Source organism: Rhinoderma darwinii, chromosome 4 (assembly GCF_050947455.1).
Source record: "Rhinoderma darwinii isolate aRhiDar2 chromosome 4, aRhiDar2.hap1, whole genome shotgun sequence".
Lineage (NCBI taxonomy): Eukaryota > Metazoa > Chordata > Amphibia > Anura > Rhinodermatidae > Rhinoderma > Rhinoderma darwinii.
This window is the reverse complement of record NC_134690.1, coordinates 364,593,993-364,615,807: the sequence shown is the minus strand read 5'-3', so window position 1 is coordinate 364,615,807 and position 21,815 is coordinate 364,593,993. Positions and strand designations below refer to the sequence as shown.

General features: G+C 39.8%; 1 protein-coding gene across 1 annotated transcript; it reads right to left on the bottom strand.

Annotated features, from left to right (window-relative positions):
- Positions 1–5,823: 5,823 nt before the first annotated feature.
- On the bottom strand, positions 5,824–18,089 carry LAMP5 (lysosomal associated membrane protein family member 5). The gene is made up of 6 exons (XM_075863067.1): positions 16,334–18,089; positions 15,992–16,164; positions 15,585–15,716; positions 15,065–15,170; positions 12,439–12,627; positions 5,824–10,001 (listed from the first exon to the last, which is right to left on the bottom strand). Exons 1-6 carry the CDS (start codon positions 16,389–16,391, stop codon positions 9,823–9,825), a joined length of 837 nt encoding a protein of 278 aa, XP_075719182.1. The 5' UTR covers positions 16,392–18,089; the 3' UTR covers positions 5,824–9,822.
- Between the last annotated feature and the right edge of the window lie 3,726 nt (positions 18,090–21,815).

Here is a 21,815-nt window from a genome sequence, read left to right as displayed (position 1 = left end):
AGAAGAAGCCAGCACCTACCGGAGAAGTAGAGGGGCGAATGTAGCCCTTGGCCAGGCATTCCTGGATATACTCTCTCATGGCTTCACTTTCGGGACAAGAGAGATTAAATATCCTACCCTTAGGAAGCTTAGCTTCTGGTACCAAATCGATAGCGCAATCAAATTCTCTATGAGGAGGTAACACTTCGGAGGTCTTTTTAGAAAAAACATCAGCGAAGTCCTGAATAAACTCAGGTAGAATGTTCACCTCCTCAGGGAGAAAGATAAAATTAACCGAAAAACATGACGTCATGCATTCATTACCCCATTTGGTAAGATCCCCAGTATTCCAGTTAAACGTGGGATTATGCATCTGCAACCAGGGAAGGCCTAAAACCAAATCGGACGATAATCCCTGCATCACCAGTACAGAACATTGCTCCAAATGCATGGAGCCAACAAGGAGTTCAAAAACAGGGGTATGCTGTGTAAAATAACCATTAGCAAGAGGAGTGAAGTCGATACCCACTACCGGGACAGGTTTAGGCAAGTCAATCAATGGCATAGCTAGAGACATAGCAAATTCCACAGACATAATATTAGCAGAAGACCCTGAATCCACGAAGGCACTGCCGGTGGCAGACCTACCCTCAAAAGAGACCTGAAAGGGAAGCAAGATCTTATTAGGTTTCATATATACGGGAAATACCTGTGCGCCCAAATGACCTCCCCGATGGTCACTTAGGCGCGGAAGTTCTTCCGGCTGCTTATTCTTACGCCTAGGACAGTTGTTCACTTGATGCTTGTCATCCCCACAGTAGAAGCAGAGACCATTCTTCCTGCGGAACTCTCTGCCTTGTTGGGGAGACACGGGGGCCCGGGTTGCATAGGTTCATCCGAGTTTTCCGTGGAAGAATGAAGCAACGGAACCTCGGGAGCCATCATGGGGGGGTCAGAGGGGAAGGCACAAAAACGTTCCAGTCGTCGTTCCCTGAGACGTCGGTCAAGACGTACCGCTAAAGCCATAACCTGATCTAGGGAGTCAGAAGAGGGATAGCTAACTAACAGGTCTTTCAGGGCGTTCGACAGACCCAATCTAAACTGGCACCTCAAGGCAGGGTCATTCCACCGAGAAGCTACACACCACTTCCTAAAGTCAGAACAGTACTCCTCAACGGGTCTGTTACCCTGACGTAAGGTCACCAACTGACTCTCGGCAAAGGCAGTCTTATCAGTCTCGTCATATATGAGCCCGAGAGCAGAAAAGAAAAGATCAACAGAGGAAAGTTCAGGGGCGTCAGGAGCCAAGGAGAAGGCCCATTCTTGGGGCCCGTCCTGGAGCCGGGACATAATTATACCCACTCGCTGGCTCTCAGAACCTGAGGAGTGGGTCTTTAAACGTAAATAGAGCCTACAACTCTCCCGAAAGGAGAAAAAAGTCTTCCGGTCCCCTGAGAACCGGTCAGGCAACTTGAGGTGGGGTTCAAGAGGTGAGGTGGGGGGCACTACCAGGGTAGCATCATGCTGGTTGCCCTTCTGAGCCAGGGCTTGGACCTGTAGGGAGAGGCCCTGCATTTGCTGAGCCAGGGTCTCAAGGGGGTCCATAGTAGTGTCAGGGACCAGGGTAGAAAAGGTATATGGGCCTGTGATTATGTAATGACGGGGTAGGGAGACAGACAGGTGAGCCCTAATCTACCCGCCACTCAGTCCCTGCCTACTTGCAACGGCCCGTCCTAGGCGACGGCGTACAACTGGGCGACGGTCCCTACGCTCAATAAGTGCATGACAGACAAACAGACAAGGGTACACAGAAGCTAAGGGAAATGGGGCAGTTGCCCACGGCAACACAGTGAGCAACAAGAGTAGTAAACGAGTCGAGTCAAACCAGGAGTGTACGAGGTACAAATCGCAGAGCAGGAGCGTAGTCAGTAAAGCCAGGGTCAAAAATGAAGCAAGGTCAATAATCATAGCAGGAGCAGCAGAGTCAGGAAACAGGAAAGAATCACAGGCACTGGAGGAGCAGGAAATGCAGGTATAAATAGACAGAGGGCGGGAGCTAGCTCCGTCTGGCCAAGCTGTGATAGGCTCTCCCACTCCTCAGCCTCCCAGCCTGACTGGTAGAACATCGTGTCACTCTCTCAGACTTAGGAGCAGGTGCAGACTGATTACCCACAGGCGTCGACACAGAAGCTGTGTCTGGCAGATCCTTTACAAGCGCCATACACTGTGTTCCTGATTATAATAGTACCATACACTGTGTCACACACACACCATGCCCCCTGTAGATAGTGACCCCCATAGAGCCTCTGTAGATAGTGCCCTACATAGAAGCCCCTGTATATAGTGTCCCACATACAGCCCTCTGTAGATAGTGCCCACATAGGGACTCCAGAGATACTACTGCCCTACATATAGCTTTCCCTATTGATAGTGCTCCACGTATAGCCCCCCTCTGTAGATAGTGTCTCACATGTAGCTCCCCCTGTATATAGTGTCTCACATACAGCTCACCCCTGTAGACAGTGCCCTACATATAGCCCCCTGTAGCTAGTGCCCCACAGGTAACACACCCCTGTATATAGTGTCCCACATATAGCCCACCCCTATAGAAAGTGCCCTAAAAATAGTTCCCCTATAGATAGTGCTCTACATATAGTCCTTCCTGTAGATAGTGTCTCACATATAGCTCCCTCTGTATATAGTGCCCCACATATAGACCCTCTGTAGATAGTGCCCCACATGTAGACCCCCTGTATATAGTGTCCCACATCGCCACATATAGACCCCCCTGTATACAGTGGCCCACATCCCCACATATAGACACCCCTGTATATAGTGGCCCACATCCCCACATATAGACCCCCCTGTGTACAGTGGCCCACATCCCCACATATAAACAACCCACCCTGTAGATAGAGCCCCCCTGTAGATAATGCCACTCACAGTTTTATTAGAAAAAAACCAAAAACTTTACATACTCACATGATCCCGTTCCTGCGCTGGAGCTGAACGACGCATCGTTCAAAGCACGGAAACGGCGTGATGATGTCATCGCGCCGCTAGCGTAGTTGAAAGGCGCTGAATGGTGGGGCATGCCCGGCCATTCGGCGCTAAAGCATGTATTTGTACCTGCGTGCTGTAGACGCAGGTACAATTACTGCAAGACGGGGTGGCTGTTGCTAGCCACATATAGACTACGGGCATGAGAGGGCCTGTGTCGCCCGGCCCATACATATTAGAGGCTCGGCAGCTCAAGCCCCGTAGTAATGGGTGCTAGCGGCGCCACCGGGCATATGGGGGGCGTGTCGGCTGGCGGCACGGGCCCCCTCAAGCCACGGGCCCCGTAGCAGCCACTACGGCTGCTACCGCGGTAGTTACGCCATTGGGGGCATTGAGCAGTACAGCAGGTGTGGTAATCGGTGCATTTGGGGCATCAGCAGATACATCACAGGCCCAATATAGGAGGCATGCACAGTATGAGGGTAGCAGCAGGATTGCCGTGTTACGTGGTGCAGCAGGAGGGGGAGTTTGTGTAGTTATAGAAGTTAAACTTGGTGAACATATTCACTATGGTATCTACTTCTTGCGAAACTTAAAGGCTATGTACACCTCTAAAATAGTTTTTTGTTTTGTAATAAAAATGTCAGTGTGTTTGGTGCAACTTTCTACATAGTTTTTATTAAAAATTATTTTAACTTTTTGAGAAACAACTGCTTTATATTCTGTATACAGAGCAGCTGTATCTAGCGCTGAAACCTATATCCATCAGGTTAGCGGCACTGGCGGGTTCAGTGTCAGTAAGTCAAATCTAAGTTCAGACATATATGGAATGTGGAGGACACTGCTGCAAATTCTTTTCATTAACCTTTTTCAGATGTCTCAGTGCCCCCAGACAGCAGTAGTTACCGTATTTTTCGTACTATAAGATGTGCAGTTACCTTACTTAACCCCTTCACAACCCATGACGTGCCGGCGCTTCATGGAGCGGGGGGGGGGGGTGATGTTTCCAGTGGGCTCACACACTGAGCCTGCTTGATATACTACAGGTGTCTGCTGTGTTTTACAGCTGACACGCTGCCCTAGCGACCAGGAACAGCGATCACGCTGTTCCTGGCCATTTAATCCCTTAGAGACCAGGCCAATGTAAGTTTTTTAATTTTCGTTTTTTCCACCCCGCCTTCCAAAAGCCATAACTTTTCTATTTCTTCATCGACATAGCCATATGAGGGCTTGTTTTTTGCGGGACGAGTTGTAGTTTTTTGGTGGCACCATTTATTGTACCACATAATGCACTGGGAATCTGAAAAAATATTATTTGTACATATTCACCTTATGCTGTTTGCATAACTCATCCATGTATAGCAGTGTAGTGTACCAGCGATCTAACGATCGCTGGTTCAAGTCCATATGGGAACTAATAAAATGTGTAAAAAAAAAAAGTTAGATCAATTTTCAGGAGTGAAAAAAAAATAAAACAATATTAAAAGTTTAAAAAAAAAACAACCTTTTCCCATTTTTCCCTAAGCACAATGTAAAAAAAACCAAATTGGTAACGCTGCATTTGTAAAAGTTGAAACTATTACAATATACCATTATTTAACTCTCACAGCGAACAGCGTAAAACAATTTCATTTAAAACACCAGAATCAATAAATCATATGTACCAAAAAATGGTGGCAATAAAGACTACAGCTCGTCCCACAAAAAATAAGCCCTCACACCGCTCAATTGATGAAAAACATAAAAGTCATGGCTGTCAGAATGTGGTGAAACAGAACAATTTTTTTAATAACTAATAGTTTTTTCTTTGTAAAAGTAGTAAAATATGATTTTTATTTTCCTATTTTCTGTTGTCTAAAACCTGGGTGCGTCTTATATGCAATTGCTCCACAGTCATGCTTTCCATGCCTTCTCCAAACATGCTGCTCTCCTTCCATAATATGCTAGAGTGCATATTTCCTGGCATGCATTTTATATGATTTGCCAATGAGCATTTTACTCTGAAAGGGTGGGAATAAACACACTGAAAAATAAACCTACAGTATAAGGAGGAAGTTTTCCTACTTCTGTGTTGAAGCCAAGATGAAAACAGCCTGACATACTAGCTACTAGTCCTCGCAGTGAGGTCTACAGGTAGACTAAGATCTACTATTTGGCCACCACTAATTTTAGAACGAACTCAAATAATCTGCCAATGTTCATTAAACTGTTGACATATTCTATAACTATGTGAACGGGGAACATATAACCTTCATATGCATTACATATATGGTACCTTGTTTGTAAATTAACCTCCCCAGCTGTTATGAAACTACAACTCTTAGGCTTTGCTTATCAGTGCATGTTGGGAGTTTCACAACAGCTATGCAGTATAGTTCAGTTTATGGAAGATGTTCATTAATTGCAAGCCGACCTGGATGCACTGAGTGTTTAGGTATCCCCTTGGCATATGAGGTGCAATGAGGATGAATGTAAAATTATGCAACTGGGTACTAATAATCTGCATGCCTAGGGGGAGTTAAAATGGGCAGGATCTGGGTGTACTTACAGAACGTAGACTAAATAACAGAATGCAATGTCAATCAGCTGCTTTTAAGGCCAATAGGATATTTTTGTATATTGAAAGAGGCATGGATTCTACATGGACAGGGATATAATATTACCACTTTACAAAGCATTAGTGCGGCCTCATGTAGAATATGCAGTTCAGTTCCTGAACCACAGTTGATAGAAAGGATGCCCGGGAGTTGGAAAAACATACAAAGAAGAGCAACTAAACTAATAAGGGACATAGACAATCTTAGGTATGATGAAAGATTAAAAGAATTACATTTATTTAGCCTTGAAAAGAAACAACTAAGGTGCGACATTATTAACATAAGTATATAAATGGCATGTAAAAAAAAATAGGGTGAAGACCTGTTTCATGTAAAATCCCTTCAGAAGAGAAGGGGGCACTCTGGCTGTCTCGAGAAAATAGATTCACTCTCCAGAGGCGACAAGCGTTCTTTACCATAAGAACTGGGAATCTGTGGAATAGTCGAGCGCCGGAGCAGTCACGGCAGGAACAGTAGATGGCTTTAAAAAGGTTTAGACAATGTCTTAGGACGAAAAAATATTACCCCTGTGTAGATTCCTTGTTTGAATGTTATCCAGTCTGATCGCCACTTGGATTCAGAATGGAAATTTTTCCTTTTTAGGGCAGATTGGTCCATGCTTATGGTACACATTTCTACAGTTCATCCAGACCCCTAACCCTTTCTCCCATCCCTTGGTTGAAGTTGATGGTCACGTAACTATGTAACAGAAGGAGCACCACAGGTTGCAGATCACTACTGTTCTAAGGTTTACTAAGTGTCACCATGTTATGTAGTATCTCTTCTCTGTGCCTTCCAATTTCATGTTCATTTACCAAAAAATATATCATATTAAACTCCACTGCACATATTATGATTTAGGAAATTAATTCAGAAGGTTTGCTTTTTTATGGTGCATATACCTATGTACTTTGAGTGAAGAAGCCTAGAATAGTGTCTCCCTCCATTGCTTTTACATCAGAACAAAAAAATATGAAATCAAATTCTGATTTATAGAACCGTAGAAGGTAAACTGATAATTCTTTATACTTGGGTCACACAGAACTAGAATTGTGGCCTAACTGGCTGCTTTAAAAATACATTATAATTACAATTTCACTTAGTAGCCATTACGCGAAATAAAACCTCATGTCCCTCAGCACACGATGGCCTGACGTGGGAAATCACTCTCTGATTATTGGCACATTAGGCAGACAGAAGAAAGAATGCCAACGTAAGCAATTCCCTTGTGCTACGCTACATGTGTGCAATGAATTGTATCCATCACATGACAGCTGCTGATTACAGGGAGACCCCGCACGTTTTTCTGCTGAAAGAAACAATTACACTATATTTTCTCTATAGCACTGGGAATTCACTCATTTAATCTGGAGAGCACAACATATAGCTAAATTTAACAGATCTTAGAAATGACTTTATGTGAACATTCTTTTTAAAGGAGAAATCCTACCAAAAATCTAATAGATACATGACCACCACCAAATCTTAGAATCTAGGAGCTGCAGTGATCTGTAAAATCCCTTAACCCCTTTAGAACCACCCAGAAATTTAGGCATAAAATAGGGGGATATTCTTCAAAAAATATCAAAACATCATGGGATAGAAGACCTGAACAAGGGCACCTAAACGATGCCAATAAAGAATGCAACCAATGGGAGCATCCAATATACAGCTCTGAGAACCAGAGGAAGGGGGACCATTTACTGTGCCCAGAATCCAGCTGAAAAGAACATTTGGAAGGAGCAATGGTGGTTGGCAATGATTTGGCCATAGCGATTGCTGGGAGAAGCTGGCAGACTTGGCTATCCATCCTCACAATGCTCCTTCCAAATGTTATTTTCAGATTCCAATCAAAGTATTGCAGGAGATCTTAGTACCCATTATTTAACCCTTTATGGGCATTTCAGAGATTTTCTGTTGAGAGGGGCTCATGTAGTAACATGCTCAACCCTGAATTGTTATGGGGGATTTATTACATTTGATGCAAATCTACTTCTTGCAAGCCTTGTTTAGTATAAATAGTATCAAATATTCACCCCCCCCCCATTGGTGTTTTTCTTGTTTTGCTGCGCAACAACCTTGAATTAATTTAGTTTTTTTGAGGGTTTGTACCATTTGACTTACACAACATGTTTACCACTTTGAAGGTGCAAAATATTTTATTACTGTGAAACAAACAATAATTAAGACAAAAACAGAGAACTTTAATGTGCATAAGTATTTACCCTATAAAAATAAATACTTTGTGTTCTTATCAAGTCTGTAGTTGTGCCATATTCTTTCCATTTTGTTATAATGGATTTATTGGTGCTGCGTAAGATGTTCAAAGTTTGGGATATTTTTTTTTATAACCATACCCTGATCTATACTTCTCCACAACTTTGTCTCTGGACTGTTTGGAGGGCTCCTTGGTGTTCTTATTGCTTAGTGGTGTTGCAGACTCAGGGGCCTTTCAGAACAGGTGTATTTATACCGACATCAAGGGGACCTTATTCAAATTTAAAATCCATTTTCCAGGTTGTAATGCAACAAAACAGGAAAAATACCAAGGGGGGGGGGGTACTTTTGCAAGGCACTGTATATACCCTAGCATATTACTGTATTTTGATGTGTTGATGGGTTGAGTTTTGCTCTCCACTTTACATCGATGTCTAGTGCACACACATTGACTTATTGGATCAGAGTGAGATGAAAATACCTGTAGAGATCCTGCAATGCTCACTTGGAAGAGTATTCAAAATAGCTTTTCTCCAAGAGGAAACTGTCTCGCCTGGACCACATATAGGTGGCTACCCTACGTCAATTCTCCAAATAGTACTTGCAAGGTAGTCACCTATAGGTGACGCTGAAGAGAGCTGTTTTATATCTATGCTAATCATAAAGATGTAGTAGAACTGATTTTGCCATTTGGCTGGGGCTGCGTTGTTCGTGCATCGACTCCTTAAAACACATTAACACATTGTGATATTACTATGAGTTGTGCTAGAGTCCTGCTACTAAATCTAACAAGTTTAGCTCTCCTACATCTGTATGAATTGTATATCATCACAAAAGCAAATTATTACCAACAAAAAATGTCATGACCCAAACAGCCATTCTCTCTTCACAACAAGTAAGGAGATGCATAGTAGCTAAAGCTGTATTTTACAGTGGAATATCATAACGTTAAAAATTGCACAATAACAAAGCATGCAGCATGCCTCCGGTGCTCATATGGCCTTATGTATCAAAACTGGTGCAGGCAAAGTGGAGCAGTTGCCCATGACAACCTATTGGCAATGATGTTTCCAGTGCAGATTAGAAAAAAAAAGGTAATTCTCGGATTGAATGATACAGACAACTGCTCCACTTTTTATCACTTATTTTTATACATGAGGCTCGAAGGGTTTTTTTTTCCAAGCAAAATAATTGTTAAAGCATTAAAATATATAATTTTTTTTGTTTAAGGGAAACACTCAATGCCTGTCCGTAGTAGAAAAGCATTCAACAATTATTGGTGTTCAAAATTATCCATAAAAACCGTGATAAAGCTTAATATTATTTAACATTATCTATAGTTCTCTGTCTTAGAATTGAATATTTTATCAATATCTAACATGCATAGTTTTTGTAGTAGTAAAGTTTCACAACAACAATAATGTATATCAATATATGGCATTAGATATGTAGAATGGTTATCTCTTAAAATATTAGTAGTAATAATAATAATAATAATAATAATCAGTTTTGAAAAATATTTGAATGAAACATACACCGACACTGGCATGGATTCCACACTGGAACTTTTAGGCTTCATGCACACGTTCATATTATGGCTCTGTACCAGTTGTGAGCTGCATGGAGCCGTAAAACAGCACTCATTGAAGTTTATGGGCCCATACTGTACCTCCACATGCCTCCAATTTCATACATGTTTTGTTCCATTGGATGCCGTATTAAGGTGCTGTATGGTGGCACCATATGACGACACATGGTGTTCCTACGGCTACCTAGTATTTTACCCTAGAGACTCTGTGTGCTGCTGTACAGGGTCTGTGCACACACATCTGCTGTGTGCATGAGGCTTAAAGTACATGATTGATTTCCAGTGCAGTAAAAGCAATCACTACCTGCACATCACAGCTAAGTGAGGAAGGACATTTTTGTAGAATACAGCTTAAAGGAAGACAATGGAGGGAATATCAGGAAAGTGCTGTTTGCTTTTCCACCTGATAATCAATGTGCCTTGTATTTAATAAGTCTTTGTTTATCCCATGTGCTTATATAGAGATCTGTCTTGTGGAATTTGCACTTGGTTGGCTGTCATTTTATGGTGAACGTGATATACCGCCAGGATGATCACAATGGCCAGTCCCAAGATTAGGCCTAAAATTAGAGGTAAATTCTCTTCCAATTGTTTTCTTTGATCTGTAAGGCATTTATACTCTGGAACAGGAAAGGAAACAATGGTAAGTCAAGTCTTATTATTCTCTATACTGTTATAAAATTCAATTATGATCAACAGCATTGAGTGGATTGCAAAATTTGTAGCAAAATTAGGGACTAAAAGGGTCACAGACATTGGTGGCATATGGCTTGAAATGCCACCAATGTCCAATCGGTAGTCAATGGCTAAAATCGTGCGAAGCGAACATGGAGACAAATTGCCTCGTCGATTTTCTAACCGTGCTATCACTTCATTCTAATAATCAGTGGGGGTTACAGTGGTCTGACCCCAAGTATTGGACATTGGTAGCATATCCTAGGGACATGCCACCAATGTCTATGATTAGACAACCCTTTTAAATCAAGGAAGCAAATATTGCAATAGAATTAATTATACCAGGTCAATCCATGATAACAAGTTATAAGAGTTGATCACTGCCTGCATTAACAGAGCTCTGACCAAGTCCCAGTGTAATTTCTCATCTTTAAAACAAATAATGGCTATCAGTCTTTGACCCTGAACATTGTGACGGATCTCACCTGCTTGCAACAATTTTTTTAATAAAATTCTTAAATTAAAATGTACGGTATATATCATACTTATCATTATTGCAGCTCATCCCCATTTATGTGAATGGGTCTGAACTGCAATACCAGACAGAGCCCATGAAAAAAACCAGATCCCTTTTATAATCTTGGACGACACCTTCAAGGGTGCTAGGTAATTGTTTTTATGAAAATTTGAGCATGGCTGCTATTGTGTGATTTAATTATATATGTGATAATTATAATTTATGTTTTAATAAAAAAACATCCGTCCCTGACCCCTGGGGCTCACAATCTAATTTCCTTATCTCACACAAACAGTAGGACCAATTAAACAAAAAGCCAACTAGCCTATCAGTAAACTTTGAGTATGGGAAGAAACCGGAGGAAATCCAGCTGGGAGACATATTCCCTCCAAGCAAATATACCCCCTGGTTGAATTTAAACCCCAGACCCAGTACTGAGCCCCCATGCACCATAATATGGATATCAAAACTGGCCCCTGCTGTTCTGCATACTATATTGAATACAGTTGAAATTTTGACAGAAGCGTCTAAATTCTAGGTCAATGTATTTTTGTTAGTTGGCCTTAGAGTTTTAAGCATGTTATGATTCTTTTAGTCTGATTTAAGGTGCTACGCATTCTGCAACTTAGGCTATACTTACTGCAGAGCTGATCTGCATGACCTGCAATATCTTTTTGTAAAATATCAATGAAGACACCTGCACTTTCTTTTTAGTGACTTGTCTTTTGAGCCTGATATAACATTAAGAGTTTATCCTGTAGAAGAAGTGAGGACTCATAAAGGGTATGTACATCTTTGCAGTCAATTTGGGTTTAAAAATCAAGTAGCATTTTATTTTTACAGCTCCTATGCAGATCTGTGTGTTTCCATGGTTACAGACTACAAACAAATCATGTTTCAACCACCTGTCCCCTGCTTGTTTCTAACCCATTAAATGAATGTTAGAAATAAGTAGTGTAAGCATGAAAAGGGAGTATGACAGTTGAATGAGTCAACATGCGCTTTGTTTGTAGTCTGTAACCATGGAGACACATAGGTCTACATAGGAGCTGTATGCACAAAATGCTAGGAGATTTTTTATGAAGACTTTTTACAAGGTTTTTTTTTATTTTAGAGCATTGTAACAATAAAAACTACAAACGTGGAGATTAATATTAGGCTTCGTTCACACCTGCGTTGGTGTGTTCCGTTGTTCTACTCCTTCAGAGGAGAAGAACAATGGAATAACGGAGGCAACGGTTCCATTGCACGAGCGATACCGCTGGCGGCCAACGGAACCCATTGACTTTAATGGGTTCCATCGGCTTTCCATTGGGGTGTCTGTAGTTTTACCGGAGACAATAGCACAGCATGCTGCACTTTTTTACCCCGGTAATCTCTGCCGGATCTGCAATGGAGGCCCCTAACGGAGCCTCCAATTCAGATGTGAACGAAGCCTTAAAAGTTCTTTACCAACTTTATTGTATACTTTATGCAAGTTTGATAGTTTAATGTATATGTGTTTTTTAAGAAAACATATTAGCAGGTAATTAACAATAATTATCTTTCTGGTGATGATTCAGTGGATGAAACTACTCAATGTATATACCAGGAACCCATCTGTGTGACAACTGAAGAATGATAACTATGATAACTATCTTACATGTGACGAGTGGACAGGTCTTACCACACTCAACACCGATAATACTACAATGATCTACAATGAGGCCCATCATTACAAATACTTTGCAACTATTTGCTCCTACAAGCTATATTACTTGACCTCAGCTTACATTTCACATTAAGTGTTATTTATGGTCACACAGTGTGTACGGTTTCTAGAAGATTACCATGTTATGATACAACAATCATATTAAATGATTTACCTTCACTGTAGACAAAGTCACTATTAATATCAAATGGCTGAATGTGGACTTCAGACAGGAACACCACCACATTCTTCTTCTGGTCAGTAGAGGTCAGACTGACTTTCTGAGAGGCCTCACATTCATATGACATTCCAGCTGGTGTGACCATGATAGATAGGTGATGGCTACTGGCAGTGTGCTTCCCAGCTAAGAAGAATAAAACAATATCAATAGTTATGCACTAACCACAAATATAATTAAACATATAGAGCCTTGTGCATACAAATTGTTCTAAGAAAGGTGCAAGTGATACCCTTACGTATTAATGATTTGAAACATTTAACAAATTTCTCTATTAAAAAATAAAAATGCAGTCATTATATGTAATTATCTTACTATTGTATTTCTTGCAGGAGCTATTAAGTCCCAAGAAAGAAGGGACTCAACTTATATTGGTTTGCATTCCTTAATTGAATGAATGGTGAAAACCCAATAAGCCCTAGTCTTTCACCATACTTTACATTTGAATGTTGTTGGTAATTTGAGTTATTTGTGCCCAAAATTGAACACAATATTCGCACGTGGAATATTGTGCACCTTCATTGTAGAGCTGAGTGGGTTCAAAGGTGGGCAACTAAAGTAATAAATGGAATGGGTGCACTACAGTAACAAGAAAGATAATCTAACTTTGTGTTATTTAGTTTAGAAAAAAAGATGGAATAGGGGTGACCTAGTAACTTAGTATTAATATATAAAAGGTCAATACAGAGATCTCTCTCATTATCTATTTATACCCAGGACTGTAACCTTAACAAGGAGGCATCCTATACGTCCAGAGGAAAGAAGGTTTTTACACTAACATAGAAGGGGATTCTTTACTGTAAGAGCAGTCAGACTATGGAACTCTCTGCCAGAGGAAGTGGCTATAGTGAATTCAGTAACAGAGGTCAAAAGAGACCTGGATGCCTTTCTTGAGTGGAATAGTATTACAAGTTATGGTTATTAGATTACTGTAGGTAGGTCGTTGTTTAAGGGATTTATTCTGACATATTTCGAGTTGGGAAGCAATTCTTTCTCAAGACTATGAAAATTGTTTTTCACCTCTTGAGGGTTTTTAACTTCCTCTGGATTTAAAGTGTAGGATAAAAGGCTGAACTGGATGTCTTTTTTTTTTTTAATGTCTTTTTTCATCCATTCCAACTATGAGTGACAATCAATGCGAGTGTGACAACAATAGAGAATGCATATGTGTGACTGTGAGAGTTACTCATGGCTACAGTGGCAATACCTAGGAGATCATTGTGATTTATATATACGTCAGAGAGCGGTAACTAGCAGCCACTCCCCACTCGTGATGGATATCTATGACATATAGGGTCAAGTGGTAACTAGGGTAAAATTCTGGCTGTCTACTGTTGCCACTAGAGGGAGCTTCCTTTATACAGATTTATACAGTGCAGTTAATTCAATGAGAGCTGTATATATTCATATACAATCTGCTTCACCTAGTCGTGGCTGCAAGAATACAGAATTTTATCATTAAACTCTATGGCTGTGTAAAAAGGAAACCGGGGATTCTGAGTTTCAAATCAGAAAAACTGAGATGACCCATATAAAGATATGTTATGAAATTAATCAGCTGAGAATTTTGGGCATGTTTGATAAAATAAATGAAAGTATTGGAAATCTGTAAAGATAGTGTTGCATCGGATGTACATTTGGTATGCCAGCCCCTGGTTGACTGAACAACCCCTTTAAGGAATGTGTTGTTGTTTACAGTATTCTTTACTGTACCCCGTAAAATAAGCATGTGTTTGTTGACTGGTTTACAGGACAATCGCTGGGAATTTATAATTCCCTGTATCCCTGTGTTTTATTATTGAATCGCTCCCACAGTTAAAGGGAAGGATTCCAATAATACAGTATAAGGGGATTACTGTTTAATCTACTGCCTTAAATATTCTGGTAGCTTCACAAAAGGTGATACTACACTTTAAGGAGTTTTACTAAAATGCATGTGCCATTTGTGTCTATATACAGTCATAAATCCTTCTTTGGATACACAGGGATGTAGCTATATAGGGTGCAGAGGCAGCAGTCACACCTGGGCCATGGTCACACCCGACGCCAAGGAGCTTCAAGTTACACCTCTATTGCTACCTAATTCAAAGATTTATATGCTAATATTATTTTCAAGCTGTTATTATCATTTAGAAATTATGCCCTTCTTACTCTACCAAATATATAAAATACACCATAGAAAAAAGTCCAGATGGGAGCGCTTGGGGCAGGAAAGCTTCCAATGTACTCAGCAGTACTGGATGAACATCTGTTGGTGGCACATCCGCAGTCAACTGAATAAAATGACTCAGCAACTGCAGATCCCCCTCCTCTCACTATATTAACTTCCCCTTACTCTTATTATGTAGATAATACATAAATTGCGGGTTTTCACAAATTAAAGAGGTTCCTTTCCCTTCCAGAAAATGTAAGCGTTTTCAGGCCACGTTGCACATTGCACCATATATGGAAAGTACAATGCAGCAAGCTCCGGGTCTCTTGCTGTTTGCTAGAGTAGATAATCGTGATTGGAGTTTGGACAATGAAAATCATAGTGTATGCCGCAGTGGCTACAAATACTTACGTCTTGCACCATTTTTGAAGTTTGTGCGGTCCGCTAAGTCATATAGGAACTGAATTTTATTCATTTTCCAGTTTCTTCCACTGGACTTTGTAGAATCTTGTCCATCCTATAAATAAGATCAATTATTCTGGAACCTCATATCTATAGTTAATGCTGGTCCAAACATTCAGATCATAGAACATCAGGTTGTAACATTGATTGGTTATAGTGAAAAATACATTAATATTATTTAAAGATGTCGCAGAGCGCAATTTGCCATTTGACTCTACTTTCCACACCCTGATAATTTATACTTAAGATAACTCAGTAGATTTATCTGCATTTAACATGATATCAGAATGCTTTGAGCCAAGTGACAAACTCAGCTCTACTGTTTTAACAAACTCATCTCTGCTAGATCAGTAAACTGCTAGCGGAGAAAGGATTCTGACAACAATATTAATTATAAATGCATGTGACTGTTTTGAATCGACACCAATTGATATTAATATAATAATACAACATGAACTTTCTTAGTTACCTTAATGAAGAATAATTTCAGTGTGTAAGATCTGTCTGACCATGTTAAATGTAGTTCAGACTCATTATTCCAGCATTTTCCCTTTATTTCTGTTTCTCTGGGCAACTGGATAATAGCTTCCTCCAGATTCCACTAAAACAGAAAAATCATCATCATCATCATCATCATCATCATCATCATCATCCTGCATGCATTACTTCTATATAAAACCTTGGAGTGAAGTATTGTATGTTAACATGTCATCCTATACCATTCATTAGTAATCCAGCCACAACGCTTTATTAATGACATCGTGCTTTAGTTAACCCGTTCATGTATTGACCTTATAGATGAGAACAAAGAAAAGTTTTTAAATCCACTTATTATAGTCCTCGTTATAGTTAATGCATTCATAATAGACTACTTACATCCACTTCATTACTGGAGGGGACCTCATAGGGAACAACGAGTCTAGCTGAGAATTCTGCCATAAGACAGGTTGTCCCATTTTCTCGAATTGCAAAGATATTTTTCTCAGGGTTACTAGATAGCCCTGAGAGATTCTCAACTTCTTGTTCTGCCATGTTAGGATCAATTATGTCTGTGGAACAAAGAAGAAACATCATTCACGTCTTGCTACAGCACACACTGCAGTCTTGTCATAGCCCTTACTGCATAGTACATAACACAGGGTGCTGCTCACCTCAGAACAATGAATATTACAACACATGAACAGCAGATATCCAGAATAATGTAATATGAACACTTACAGGCAAGAAGAAGGAGAACGTGCAGTCCCTGGACTTGAGTGCAGATACAGAAATCCATGCTTGGAAATACTTTTTGCAGTTCCTAAAAAAAATACTGATAGTAATCCAACCAGGTTCTGCTGAAGCAGGTTGTGTAGTGCGCAGTGCTAGCACAGAGTCATCCAGCCCTCAGTCTTTTACAGTTTCCAACGTGATTCACTTGGATCTCTTACAGGCAAAAAGTAATCGCTGCTAAAGTGCTTAGGTAAAGATAGCGTCACAGAGGCAAAGGACTGCAGTCCAAGCTGCAGAATAGAGTGGGATCACTACAGATGCAAGTGATCGTTGAACAAGCTGCAGAATAGCGTCGGATCACTACAGATATAAGTGGTCGTTCTTACAGATGCTGAATTGCTTCTGATCACTGCAGATACACGTGATCGTTGAACAAGGTGCTGAATAGCTTCTGATCACTACAGATTTAAGTGATCGTTGTACAAGGTGCAGAATTGCGTCGGATCACTACAGATACACTTGATCGTTGAACAAGGTGCTGAATAGCTTCTGATTACTACAGATTTAAGTGATCGTTGTACAAGGTGCAGAATTGCGTCGGATCACTACAGATACACGTGATCGTTGAACAAGGTGCTGAATAGTGTCGGACCACTACAGATATAAGTGATCATTCTTACAGATGCTGAATAGCTTCTGATCCCTACAGATTTAAGTGATCGTTGTACAAGGTGCAGAATTGCGTCGGATCACTGCAGATACACGTGATCGTTGAACAAGGTGTTGAATAGCGTCGGATTACTACAAGTGACCGTTCTTACAGATGCTGAATAGCTTCGTATCACCACGGGTTTAAGTAGTCGTTGTACAAGGTACAGAATTGCGTCGGATCACTACAGATACGAGTGATCGTTGTACAAGTTGCAGAATAGCGTCGGAGCACTACAGATACAAGTGATCGCGTCGGATCACTACAGTACCAATTGATCGCTGTATAAGTTGCTGAAGAAGGTTAGATCTCCATAGACACAGTTCAAGAAATCCGGGTCCAAGGTTCTGAAGAAGGTTAGATCTATATAGATACAAGTAATCACTGTCCAATGTGCTGTGTTAGATCTATATAGACTCAAGTGATCGCTGTCCAATCTTCTAAAGAAGGCTAGATCCGTATAGATAAATGTGATCACTGTCCAAGGTGCAGAAAAGGGCTAGATCACAAGAGATCGCTGTCCAAGATGCTGGGTTAGATGTCTATAGGCTCAAGGGACCGTTGGTCAGGCAGCTGGTTATGTGTATAACACACAAGTAGTCGCTATAGAAGGTGCTCCTCTCTATAGACGCAAGTGAGCGCTGTCCAAGGTGCTGAAACAACATCACATCCACATAGACTGGTGTTCACTGTCCGAGGTGTTCAACTACAAGTGCAGCAAGCACGGATCTCCTCTGTATGCCACGGGAACATTTAAAGGAAGATTAGTGTTACCAATGACCCCCTGTGTCTTGACTTTACACAAAATCTATACTATGACATGCTTTCCAGAAACTGCCATTGTCTAAACTAGGCTATTGCTAACAATAAGCTGTGAATCATATAAGTTGCTCTTATGAGTGGAGTCCAATGAGGAAAGATAGAAAGAAAGGGTATTGTGCATATGAATGTGTCAGCTGGATGAAAATATTCAGAGAACTGCATGGGGTCTATATGATGAGCATGAGTCAAATAATTGTAATGAGTCATATGTATAGGTCTTAGTCATGCTCTATAGCTAGTCAAGCGCAGAAATACATTTGGTTATGCAAGAAGATAAGTACTTACCACATATTACAGGAGAAAAGCCTGCATTTCTGATAAGAGGGGGGAAAATGCAAAGTTAGACTAACGCCCCCACATGCAAGGTGGTGGGATTATTCTGCAGATAGAGGAATGTATTTGTAGTTGTACAACTGCTGCTGCTCTTTTGTTTGCTATAATTTTAATCACTTGTTGACACATATCACTTGACAATTGGTGATTGGGTATATGAATTTATGTTCCTTTGATTTCACTTTACACCATGTTTACTATGCATTACACCAAGGCACCAAGTGACCTCTTAGCTTAGTTACAGTATGCAAAAGGAAAAACTATTTGCATGGGCTTCTTATCAAAGAAGTGTATGTGTTTTCTTTCCATAGTGGTAATTCTCAGTGACCTTGTGTGTCCTCAGCTTGTGTTTGTGCTTCCTCCTCACTTCACACCATTTATGTATTTGGTAACTTACTCTGAATATTACAGATTCTAGAAAATACATCTCCATGATGTTGGAGTGGTAGTTTGGAGTGGAGTGGTAGTTTGATTATGTTGAGATTTGGATTACTAATTCTGTAACGTGTAACATTTTATATCCATGGCTGCCACAACATGACTCACATATGCCTCCCAAGCATCTTATATACAGTGGGAAAGCACTGTCCCACCACCCTGTACTCCCAACATATCTGTCATGATAGAAAAAATCAATCATAGATCAGAGGAAAAGATAGTTGTGGGATATTGGCTTCTGATTTTAGGGGCACATCTGTGACTGGCATATTTGTGTGGGCAAAGCTGTGGCTTTCACAAAATTAAGGTCCCAGCTGTGGTTGACCTGGTTAATGTGCATGAGCACTGCTTTGGCTGGTTCTTATAAATAAATGTTAGTATTGTTGGTGCAGTACTCAGATGATCATACTAGGGATATTCTTTGGCCATTTGTGCTGCTGTAGTACTAATTCATTGGTAGCACATCCACCAAATGATCAGATTTTTCAGTATTTTGTGTGTTCCCTCTTTGCAGATATTACAGCTTCCATTCTTTTAGGAGACTTGCTGTAAATTTTTCAAATAAATCTGTAAGTACATTTTTCTATGCTACTTATAGACATATCCAAAGTTTAATTTTATAGTTTGGATCATTTTCTGCTTTTCACTAACCCAAAAAAATAAATCCTAAAATACATAAAAAACAAACAAAGAGTGAGCAGCACAGCAATATAGTAATTTCAATTTTGTGTGAGTACTCAAAGCTCCTGGATCCACCCAAAAAAACAAACACTTTAGCAATGACAATAGAATGGAGAACACCACCACACTAGAATATTTATTTAAAAAAATAAACGACTTTATTGCACTAAATACACGTCTTTTTAGCTCATAGTGAAACCTTTCCTAAGCAACTATAAATGCATTCAATTTTGTTAAGGTCTGGATTCTGAGGGGACTAATCCCAAGTTATGAGAACACCAACGGCTTATTTTTTCATAGGTTTGTCTTACTCCTCACTGTAATGTGCTCAGCATCATTGAATTGCTGTATACTGAATTTTTCTTTCAAAATCAAATGTTTTCATATCAACTCCAGATGTTATTATACATCCCCAAACCTGCACTAATCCTCCACCATGCTTGACTGACAGTGGGAGACATGGTCTTTCATTGGTTTGGCAAAGAAGATATTGCCTTCTCTTACTATCAAAGATCTCACATTTACACTCATCAGTCCATAAAACCTTCCTCCATATCTCAGATGCCTAGTTTCAGTGTTGTAGTGCAAATTCTCCTTTGTTGGCTATTTCTTATTTTATGGCACCTACAATTCCTTTCCAACCTATAGTATTGCGTTGTTTTTTCACAGTGGAACGATGGACAGGAACATTTTTTCTCCTCTCGTTCAAGCAGGAAAATATACTTTTGTACAGTTGTTAGGAGTTCTGTTATGCCTTTAGCTTCTGATAATTTCCCCATAGCTTTGGAAAATCCTGAAGACAGAGCGATATACAGTATATGTATGTATCTGTGCATACTGTACATGTGTGTGTTTGTAAGAGAATGTACACTATGTGCATACATTATCTGTGTGTATCTTTGTGTTTGTACTTTATGTGTATATGTAACCTCTATCAAAATACCTTTTAGTCTATCTATCTATCTATCTATCTATCTATCTATCTATCTATCTATCTATCTATCTATCTATCTATCTATCTATCTATCTATCTATCTATCTATCTAATCTATCTATCTATCTATCTATCTATCTATCTATCTATCTATCTATCTATCTATCTATCTATCTATCTATCTATCTATCTATCTATCTATCTATCTATCTATCTATCTATCTATCTATCCTCCTGTGTATGAATCTGCATGTATATGAAAGTATGTAACAATATGTGTATGTATCTATGTGAACATATTTACTGTTTATGTTTGTATGTATGTGTTTGTTTGCATGCCTTAAAGTCTGTATTTGAGTACAAGTATCTATAAAATTTGCATAGCTTGTGCTCTATCCCATGGATTTTTAGAAAAAATAAAATAAGAATACTAACACCTCTCCGGTTACCGGACTGTATCTTTTTTATATTTTTGCAGAGAGTCACATCACAAACTATTTACACAATTGTGGTTGTGGCAGTACACAGATTCATTATTAGAAAACCCCCCTGTGAATGCTAGGCAGAGTGCATGAAATGTGGGCTGGTCTCAATAGCTCTGAGGGAAGCTTGCAATTGGGAAAGCAGGTAGCAGTAGCTTTCAAAGCTATGTAGCAGAGTTTACATACTGGGGCTATGAATCATTCTACACAGACTGTGGGGAACACTAGATTTACACTGAACAGGGATTGACAAAGCATGTTAAGGCGGAGAAGAAGAACGAACACAGAGGAATAACAGGACATAAATATGATAATAGCACGTAGTTTATCTATTATCCAGTGATGGGTTGCACAGAATATATCTAAAGTGCATCGCAAGTCCATATCCATGGTCAAGACTACACAGAATGGGGAATCTTGTACTCATTTCTTCACTCATCATCGCTTCTTATGAATCTTCAAGACATGGAGCATCAACAAGAAGAAAATAAACCTGACAAAAAAAAAACAACTTTGGACACAGTTTTCCGCTCGATCACATTTTGTTCTTTACCTAATATAGTTTTATAGGCAAAATATCAAGTTTGTATTAACAGTAAACAAAATAGAAAAATTGTCCACAAGAAGATCTGGTAAGAATTTCCCTTTTAACTTTGCTTTTTCTTTTTTATTCAAACTGTGCTTTTAACAACACTGTAGTGATATAGGAAGCCGAAACTGCACTGTGTCTCAGTAGATGACATATGTACTACTTATATAACGTAGCTGCAGCAGGCCCAAATGTGGCTCTTTTATTTCTAGTACTATGCTGCCATCTTTTCTATCGAGGCTGGGGAGCTAGAGCTCAATATTCAGTATTTCAGCGAATAAGAGAATGTCTGCCCTTGTTTAACCATTTACTTTTATATTTTCAATTGTGCTTTAGCAATTGCAGAAATTATGGGTAAAATATACAAATCTCAGTTTGCAATGGCAAAATAATGGCACATTAGTAAATGACTGAACCATCTACAGTATGTGATATCGTATAGGGCAATAGTATGAGCCAAATATCGGTAAAACTCATCATTTAAAAGTTGTTTTTATTCA

What these genes read in the sequence shown, in the direction of transcription:
- LAMP5 (XM_075863067.1), bottom strand. Translation starts at nt 16,391, where the DNA reads ATGGATTTCTGTATCTGCACTCAAGTCCAGGGACTGCACGTTCTCCTT. An exon ending in TGAAATTATTCTTCATTAAG is followed by an intron (nt 15,171 to 15,584) that starts GTAACTAAGAAA and finishes TCTTATTTATAG; the next exon opens with GATGGACAAGATTCTACAAA. An exon ending in TGACTTTGTCTACAGTGAAG is followed by an intron (nt 10,002 to 12,438) that starts GTAAATCATTTA and finishes TTCCTGTTCCAG; the next exon opens with AGTATAAATGCCTTACAGAT.